The 10,000-nt window shown below is 37.0% G+C and overlaps 1 protein-coding gene across 7 annotated transcripts in view; it reads right to left on the reverse strand.

The window, feature by feature from the left end:
- Positions 1–10,000, reverse strand: part of FOXP2 (forkhead box P2) — a 407,653-nt gene that overhangs the window by 180,999 nt on the left and 216,654 nt on the right. For all 7 annotated transcript variants that reach the window (XM_032688023.1, XM_032688017.1, XM_032688020.1 and 4 more), the window contains one exon: positions 4,504–4,681. In XM_032688023.1, the coding sequence (XP_032543914.1) occupies positions 4,504–4,671 (168 nt within the window). In that variant the 5' untranslated portion in view covers positions 4,672–4,681. The remainder of the gene's footprint in view (positions 1–4,503; positions 4,682–10,000) is intronic.

Genomic DNA, 10,000 nt, shown 5'->3' on the forward strand with positions numbered 1-10,000 from the left:
TGGCAGATGCGGAAAATGAAATATGCTCTTTTTATTCCAGCTGTAGTGTCAGTAGGTGGACAGACAGCCTGCATTTGAATTTAGCTCTTCTCCAATAATTCAACTGCGGGAAAAAAACTGTGTGTGAAGAAGCATAGAGCAGGACTCAAAAAAATAAAGACTAATAATAAGAGATAGTTCTAGGGACATATCAGGACTTCGGTGAAATTACATTCTGGTATTTTAGGACATTCTCAATTCTATAACAAATTAAAGATTAGACCATGTGTGTGCCTGCATTTGTAAAACATACTTTCCTTTGCTAGTTCAGCATCTGCTAATTTGGTAATACCTGCTCTGAAATTCATATGAATAAACCTAACAGAATTTTGCTCCTTTTGAACTTGTGATGTGAGAGCCTCTATCCCTTCTGCAAAATTTTCCATGATTTTAACTTCTGTTTTAAATCACTAGGAAGGAGCATTTTTCAGTCGAATATGCCGTGGTCAATTTAGATAACAATAAGTATCATTAGATGCAATAGCAAGTTTTCTATTTAACTTACATGCCATCAGTGCTCTTTATGGCATCAGCTTTTGCCACAGGTGTAACAGTTGCAGGGTTTTATATCACTTTATAATACAAACATCCTGCACAGTATGAGAAAATTAATTTTCTGTTTCAAGGAGTCAAAATGAAAGTTTCTAGTGGTTTAGTAAATAGCACTACTGTCCAACATACAGAAACACAAGCTTTGTCAACACCTAATTCAAGACCTCATAAGATAAACAAACTCCCCCGTTATCTTCCTTCTCCTTAATCACAAGGAAAAAAAACACAAATAATAATCACAGTAATCACACATAAGGAAAGCAAAACTTCTATTTTTACATCATCAAGATAATCTAAATGCTAGCATCAAACTTTTATTTCTGGAAATACTATTTGTATTTTGTAATAATTAAATGCTAATAATAAGTGATATACCAAAGAAATAAAACTGCTTTGGAAAAATAATTTTATACATAGTCAACTGAAACAGCTTCTAAGCAATAAATTCCCATAAAACATTTTAAAAAAGATTATCTTCGTAGCACTGACTTAATGAATACTCAAAATGCAAGCTCAAATCTACCCTGTAAAGCAATCATGGTTTTTTAGCAACTATTTTGACCTTAGTGACACAAACAATTAATTCTACAAACTTAATATAAAAATAAAATTCTACATCTAATGCAGAATAATCTGTCAATGTATTTAATCAAGGATATGCTTTTTTCATGCATTATACATTCCAGTATGAAACACTGATTTTAACGTACAAGGAAAAAAATGAAAGTGAAAACGTCAGAAGTATACAAATGTACACACACAAGACACAATATTCACCGTAAGACAAAAAAAGTAGAAGAAACAAATCTGAGCAGATTACAGTTTCCATCATATTTTAATAGTAAAAATCTATATTCACTTTAGTAATATTTATAAATTCATAAATATCGACAGCAAGATAAAAAGTTGCTTACGTTCTAGTCATACATCTTCAAAGCCGACCTAATGACTTGTGACAGCACCCAATCCATTTATCACCAAGTATATATTACAATATATTATAGAATACTGTCATTCTGTCTTGATACATGGATGAGAAATAACTCCCTGATTTAAGTCAAACTTCCCATTTCTATATAAAGATCACAACAACACAGTTCATCAAGCAAATAACAGAACTGTCCAAACTCTAAATAATTGCTTATAAGAACCTAATGAAGTCTAACTTAGCGTATTTACTTTCTATAAATACACCAGGTATGTAACTTAACAAATTTAACCTACCCAGTTGCTCTTTGTATATATTCTAAAACTGCTCATTATTAACTTTCCCTGGTAAATATTCGTGCCACTTTAGTGAAAACTTATTTTGTGATTTTACTCATCTGATATACCTATTCTTAAGCATTAGCAACACTTTATGTAGCTGCCCAGTTGAAAGAAATGATTAAAACCAGTGATCATTTATCTTGCTTCCTTTAGAAAAAGCCACAACAAACTCGATTTGTTTATTTGAAGGCCCACAGTAAAATGACTCAGGGAAGCCAAAATCAGAATGTTAAACTATGAGATGAGTACATTATACCTAGCACATATTTAAACAATAAATAATTCTTACGAATAATAACTGCAGGTACAATGGGGTTTGCTCTGCTCTTCTACTTCTCAAAGTTTGTTAGACAAGTCGCATATTAAAAATGACATTCTAGAGAGGTACTACTGTGACAATAATAAAACTAGTCATCATTTTCCTCTTAATTCATATTTCAAAAGGCATCTGGTCAAAAACAGGGAAAAAAAAAAAGAAACAGAGTGAGGAAGAAGAACAAAAGTAGCACAAAGCTATACCCGTTATCTAAAGGACATCCTACTGCATGTTTACTAGTATTTATGTTTCACATCAACATATTTTATAGAAGGATTTATACGCCTAACTCAAGTTGTATTTAAATCCTACAGTGCAGACCCCACCATAAAATGCCTCTTGAGTCCTATTAACTGTACCCATGGTTTTACTTTGCCTGTCTGCTTATTTAAGATCTAATCACAGTTTTGAAGAAAAGATTGTCACTTCTAAGCCTGTCCCCTCAGAACCTGTCTGTTATTAGTACTCAACTGGATATTTTCATCTTCAGTTGTAATTCTCTGTGGTCTTTGCAAATGCTATCTACTGGAATCTGTGACTGTATGGACAAATTGGCTACACATGCCTAGGACTATTACTTTGAGAAACGGGTAAGTGGCACATTAGTCTGTTGGTATTTTTGTATTTTAAAGTGTTTCACTTAAATTTAGTTTTCTAAAAATTTTCACCAATTAAATACACTCTTTCTCAATAAAAATTTTAAACTGCTGTTATAATCTGAACACCTGAATAAAGACGATGGTATGATTTTCAACAAAAACAGTATTAAATTTTTATATCTATATGTATACACATACAATTTATGAAAATAGTATAAAAACACAAAGTACATATATAGATAATAGTGTATGTATAGAGAGGGGTGCAAACCTGCTAAGAACTTAATGAAGACACTGAAACCTGTATTTCTTCAGACTGTAATACTGTAAGTGCTCAATTGTTAAAACTGAATACACTCAAATTTGAAGCAAGGCACAGATTTAAGCCTTAACAACCTCTCATATTTCAATCTACAACTATTTCATTTCTCCACATTTTCTGTCACCATTTAAAATATTTAACTATAAATGTAGCTAGTGTACACTGCTTAATTCAGCACTAAAAATGATTCAATTTTAAGAGCTATTATGACCTGTTATTTCAGAGGCCCGTACACATGCAATTTATCTATCATGTTAAAACATGTTTCTATAAAACAGAGGGTTTATAATATTCTATCTTACAGGAGACAACTTTCCTTCCATTAATGCAATACCTGACATTGTAATGAAAAGCCTCAGTATTTAAAATCAAGGTTTTGAACTCCAAAGGTGCTGAGTGGCCTCAGCAGATGAGAGGACGAGTAATCAAAGACTTCAGGAGTTCGAAGCTGGTACTGGGCACTCTGCAGAATCTGATTCCAACTGTTTACAAAACAAACTGTTTGGGCTTCACTGCATTAGTGCAGTCTGGGTCCCCTGATGGGGGGGTAACTCCTTAGGCACACAAAGCAGGAGTTATGTTTGCACAGGTTTTAAAAGGAACAGAAATCTTACAGTGACAAAAATTAATGGATTGCATCTCATAATTAGATTGCCTCAGCAGCCAGAGGACAATTTAACTTTACAGTTTTAAACATAGCAGTTCTCCATTAACTTGTTGAGAACACAAACAGATAAACTTAAAAAAAATGTTTTAAAATTGAGAATGGAAACATACCTATAGAAAAGCTGCTTCTCTCTTTTCCCATATTTTCAAAATCACACATCCATGTTACACTCACACACACACACACACACACATAGGCAGCAACACATTCTCTCTTTTATTTCGGTGCTTCTGAACTAACCAGCATTTTTTATTTACACCTACGACAGCAAAGCATCTTCACTGTGAAAAGTGACTGCTCCCTTCACTAAGGTCCCTTCACTGCCCAGCTCTGACTTTGGCTCAATTCATTGCAATCGAGGCAAAGTCTCAAGTAATGTGGCCCTCTGGTGGAAAGCCCTGCACCATGTCCTGCGCTACCGAATCACACAGTAAACTAACAGTTCCTGAAAACATACACTGCAAGGCTTCAGCACAACTTTTATAAATACACTGCGGGACTTTAATCACCGGGTGAGTGTGGTGGCGTGCAGCCATATCAGCAATATGTTGCCACCACGAGAACGGGACCCTTGCATTTCAACATTAATGTGCACTAAAACAACAACAAATAATGCCCCACACTCTTCAGTTCCACAACACTTCACATTCAGCACACACCGAGGGTGTGCAAAAAGCTGCCCTTCTGAAAACAGCACTTTTATTTGTTTAAAAACAAACAGGAAACAAAACAAACTTACCTGCTGTTGTTGCAGATGCAGCAGTTCTACTGTGCTTACTTCAGTGCTCGTGTCACCACTTGATCTTCCATCTCTGCTGCCAGCATCTAATTGGCTGCTTAGAGTGCTCATTCCATTTTGATTCATTGAACTGTTGCTTATTGTCTCTGTCGCAGATTCCTGCATCATGACTTAATACCTAAAAGTGATTAAGAAGTATCAATTAACACACGCGTTACACCTTCACACTTCCATTATCAAGATGTCCCTCTCTGCCAATTATACAGACAGCATCTTTAGAAGAAGAAAAAAGCCTCAAGGAGCCGTTTACCAAGAAATGTGATGCAAACTCTGATTTCATGCAGCTACTAATCACCGGAATTATGGTTTCTATAAGCAAGCTTTGTGTGCTTACATTTAACGGCCAAAATAACACACCACGCAAGGAGCATGGTCAATAGCATTTATGAACGACTACATTTTAAAGTCTACCTATAAAACCAGTTTAAGTGAAGGCACGATTTCACACACTGCTCTATATTTCCTATTATCTAGCTTTGACAACCATGGATGACTATACAGCCTTATTTAAAATATTCACTATCTTGATTCTGTCAGAATTTTACAGCATATCTTATGCAAGGCTGTTGTTTAATGATGCACAGCTAATCATACAAAATTAAAATTTTGTAAGGGTGATACAAATCATATGGTATCAACCAATGATAAATAGTATAATGGGCTTCTCCTTTTTTGTGACTAAATAAAATTTTGCCTCGGAGGCATTTTAAGAAAAAGCTCCTGCTGCAAACATGTCAGATATTGCCTATTTTTTTAATCAAACGGCTGATATTCATTTATTTTTCTGACATTTAAAACATTTAATACTGTCCTTCCTGGGAAGTAATTAAGCTTATGCATGAGCAGCAATCAAACTGTTCACTTGAAGATGACTTAAAACTCAATTTTAACATAGGCAAATAAATGAAAGATATAAAATTAATTTTCCAGGCATGTATTAGATATGAAAGCTGGAAATAAAATCTATCAAGAATATCACTAATGATTGTGCTAAAAACAGCATAAATTATGCATATTACCTTCTCTACAGTAATAAATGTTTTATCATTTTCACTGCATAAATATACTGTACTTTCAGGATAGCAATGAGATGTCCTGCCAAGATCAGTTGAAATCTTTGCAGTAAATAAAGAACCAATGTGCCCTTACAAACCAGAATTTCAAGATGCATTTTGTATCTGTAATATGGAAAGGTCAGTGTCTCTTCTCAGAGCCACCGAAGTCCTCTCCTGCTCTCACAGGGTCAGAATGGACCTTACTTTCCTTCATCCTCACTCCTGATGTACTGACAGAGTCCTCACAACAACCTGGCTGAGCTGTGATTTTAAAAGACACCTCTGAAAGGAGAGGGATGTGTAGGCAAACTTAGGAAAGGAAACAAAGCTTGCTGCTTAGCCTAATTATTTTACTTAGCTATTTGTTCCCTTGCAAAGTATGAGCAATTGCCTTTCCCTGGGAAAAAAAGAAGAAAAAAAAACCACAGGAAAAGGATCATTGCAACTTTGACAACGTGCATGGGATATTAATTAAAATGCAGTATGAGTTACCACAAACAAGCACCTACAAGATAACATGAAAGTATATATTGTGTGAAGAATGTTAAAATAGCAAAAGATGAGTTATTTAGGATGGTCTGGTCAGAAAAAAAACAGGATGCAAAAAACCTAAACACAAACACAGTTAACATAAAGAAGGGCAGCTGTTATAGCCCAGTAAACAACGGCAGCACCAGATGTGTTTATGAACAAACAGCCCTTCTTAAACACTTATGAACATCAGTGAAGAAAAATAATAGAAATGGAAAATATGATACATGCAGTGATGAATTTTACAAGGCAAAAACAAAGCTAATACTCTTTTCTGAGATTAGGCAGCTAATAAGTATTCAAATTAGGCATAAATTTTACATGTACAATGTTTAAAATATTCAGAGAAAAGGGTCTGATTGCCCTTAGTAGTTATATGAAAATTCTAATGCGGGTATGCCACAACTGTGGAAGCAGACAGCCCTTTCCGATTTTTACAATATTTACTTTCAATAAAAAGATATGTATATCAGAGTGGAAATTTATTTAAAACACTTCATCAACTGTATCGTTACAAGGATTTGGAAATTTGGGAAACTCAAACATTAATCCTCTTTTAGTCAAACAAAGGTTTAACCAACAGACAGGTTCATCTTACAAATTCGAACATTAGACAATAACAGTGGTACATTTAGCCAAGCGCATTAAAAGGGCAAAGGGGTTTAAATGTTAGATAATCAAAACACTAGAAAACATCCAGAAATTTCATAAATTTCTGACTCTTTCATTACAATTAGCAGAGAAGGGTTAAACATCTTCCAGTTCATATTAACCAAAGGGTTTTATGTCTTGTGGATTTTGTATCCTTGTAAAGCCCCAGAGTGTAGTTCGGGCTCTGCATTTTAAGTTAAAATGTCTGTGAGCCAGCAGAATCTGCTTTAATGTAACATGACCAGTAACTATTCTGGCAATAGAAAACAACAAATCTGACCCAAGAGCTGTGTAGAGACAGAAGGAAACTACAGAGTAACAATACTAGAAAGAGTAATTTATTTAGAAATGAAGCTGAAGAAATATTGAAGTATTTATATGAAGAAAAAAGAATCCCTGTAATTTATGTTAAAAATAAAGTGTGTGGGGGTTTTCTAGTTGTAAAAGGGTATTTTCAAAAACAACACAGAAACTTTGGCTTGAGTAATGATCTGTGTTGGTTGTGCACAGCCGACCCCCCTCCCGCTGCCAGCAACTAAAAAAGGGCTGCTGGAGAAAGTAAGAGAATAGAATCTTTTTCTTTTCTCTTCTTTTCTCTTGCATACACACACACATGCGTATATACATGAATCTATGCACTCGTGTGTGTACATACTATCAACTCTAAACTCTCGAAACTGAAGTACAGAAAACACTTAAACAAGGATAATTTCTGAAATCTATGTATCAGTAATTTGAGTTATTGGTGGCAAAATAATTTGAACCTGCAACATCTTACTAAGCAAACTAATGTACTTTTTTTCTTGCTTTTACAACAATAGTGGAGATTGTTAGCATAATAATCATAAATAAATACAAAGGAAATACGATGACTGCCGGATACTAAGGCTGAAAGTTTAGGAATTCCAATAAGACAAGAAAAAATATATAGGTCCCTGTTTACATACATTTATACACATTCATACTTTTTAATCCTTCTCTTTTTCTCTTGCTGTCACACTTGCTGTCAGTCATGAGCGTGCCTACACAGGCACACACGCACCCACATTCACAGACACATTCAGCAGCACCTACTTCTGTGATTCCGTAACTCTGGGCACCAAAGGTGAGATATAAGCTCTGCTACCTGGTATTTTGAACAAAAGTATGGGGAAAATATTTGCTGTTCTGTGCACGAGAGAGTGAAATTGTAGATTATTTTAGTGAGTGGTTGCACAGCAGGTTGAATGCCTAATACTGCCTGGGTAACCATGCTATCACCCACACAAAAAAAAAAAAAAATACTCCTCCTGTGAAGTTAGAAGCTACATTTTTACTTTTCTCTTCTGAAGTGAACTGTACATTTTTTGTGTGCGCGTGTGCACGCACGTGCACACATGTATGTTTTAAGCCAGCAAGTCACTGTACAGATACTTATTCTCTACACCACTTCCCTTTTGAAACATTAAACTGACACTGGAACTGACTGCACAAGATTGCATTTTCTCTTCCTAAACAACTTGAATTGAAAGGTTACTTAGTGTAACAATATTTACTTGCAGAATTGTGTTGTTACCAAGGGTATAATGGATGGTGGCTATGCAGGTTTACGCAAGAATGAGTGAAGCATGAGGCATTAGCCATGTGTTTGACATGTTTCAAATTGCTATAATCCAGCATTAAACACACCCAGCAATTCATGCCATTTCTTGCAGCCATAATCTTGAATAAAGCGTGCACAACCACTTATTATATAAATTAGTATATGACTCCCTGTTATAGTCACAACAGTGCTTTTGTGTTTATTTTGCATCAAGACGGGGTCTTTTATTTGTACAAATAGCAGGATAGCGCGCCGTAGCGCAATTAGACCTCCTCACTTTATGATAGGGTGTATGGCACGCCAGGCTCGCGGGCTCTGCCGGGCCCTGCCAGGCCCAGGCCGTGCAGGCGGCCCGTGCCCGACGCGCAGGGCTCCGCTCCCGCCCGCCCCAGGCCCCGCCCGCGCCGCCGCCCGGCGGGAGCGGGAGCGGGAGCGGGAGCGGGAGCGGGAGCGGGAGCGGGAGCGGGAGCGGGAGCGGGAGCGGGAGCGGGAGCGGGAGCGGGAGCGGGAGCGGGAGCAGCTGCGCAGCGCCCGAGCTGCCGCCAGGGGGCGGCGAGGGGCCGGCAGCGTCCCCGCCCCGCCCCGCGCCCGCAGCCCCGGCCCTCGACGGCGCCGTCCCACGTGCCGGGACAGACGAGGGGATGAGACCCGCGGCAGGGCCGTCCTGGCCCTCCTGGGTGGCACCGTCTTTGCGCTGTGACAGAGCCGAGGGCTAAAGATTTGAAGCCTACAACTGCCAGCACAGACCACCACCACGGCACCACCCTCAGACGCATAACCTTGTGCTGGCATCAAGGTGCCCATGTTGGTTGATCCATAGACAAGACAGACCCACAGCACCCGCTGCTCAGTACCACAAACGTGAGATTCCCCAAATGGCCATGCAATTGCCTCACTTCCCTCCTTAAGACACAGCCTTTTCAAACTGGCCTGTGATGTAAAAGCAGAGGTGACGAGCTAGGCTTAAATAATAGTAACTTCTGTGCTCTGCTGGAATTAATTCATCATTGACACAAGGCACAATGCATCTGAAGTCTTGCTGGTACGCTAAAAGTCTTTAATACTTAAGATTGCTTAATAAATCAAAATGCCAAATATGAAGGACATAGCTGAATATGTGAGAACAAAAAACTGGGAAAGCTAAGAGAATATTTGTAAAGCTTTGGGGTTTTTTTCCACTTTATCTAAAACATTTAGCTTTCAAATCTTGAGTTAAGCAGAAACATAAATCACTGCATATTTTTAAATATGCATATAAATTATGATTAAATAATATAAAAATATATTATATATAGATATAAACATAAATAAATATAATTATGTTTAAAACACTAATTAGGTCAAATGCTACTGAAATACCACAAAATAAAGTATCTATATTATTAGATGTAAAATAAAGTATTAATATTAGTAGATTTAACACATTACTATGTATTCAAGTTTTCCCTGTAAAAATGTAAAGTATGTTCAAACACCTCGTGCTGGAAGGTCTTTCAGGAAAACGGAGCTTCCAGTTGTGCATTACAGGACGTATCTTAGCTTAATCAGAAAGAATACGTATCATCTGCATCAGTGAGGAAAGTCAGCATCTTTCATGAGAAAAAATAGAATTTTCGTG

Source organism: Chiroxiphia lanceolata, chromosome 5, assembly GCF_009829145.1.
Source record: "Chiroxiphia lanceolata isolate bChiLan1 chromosome 5, bChiLan1.pri, whole genome shotgun sequence".
Lineage (NCBI taxonomy): Eukaryota > Metazoa > Chordata > Aves > Passeriformes > Pipridae > Chiroxiphia > Chiroxiphia lanceolata.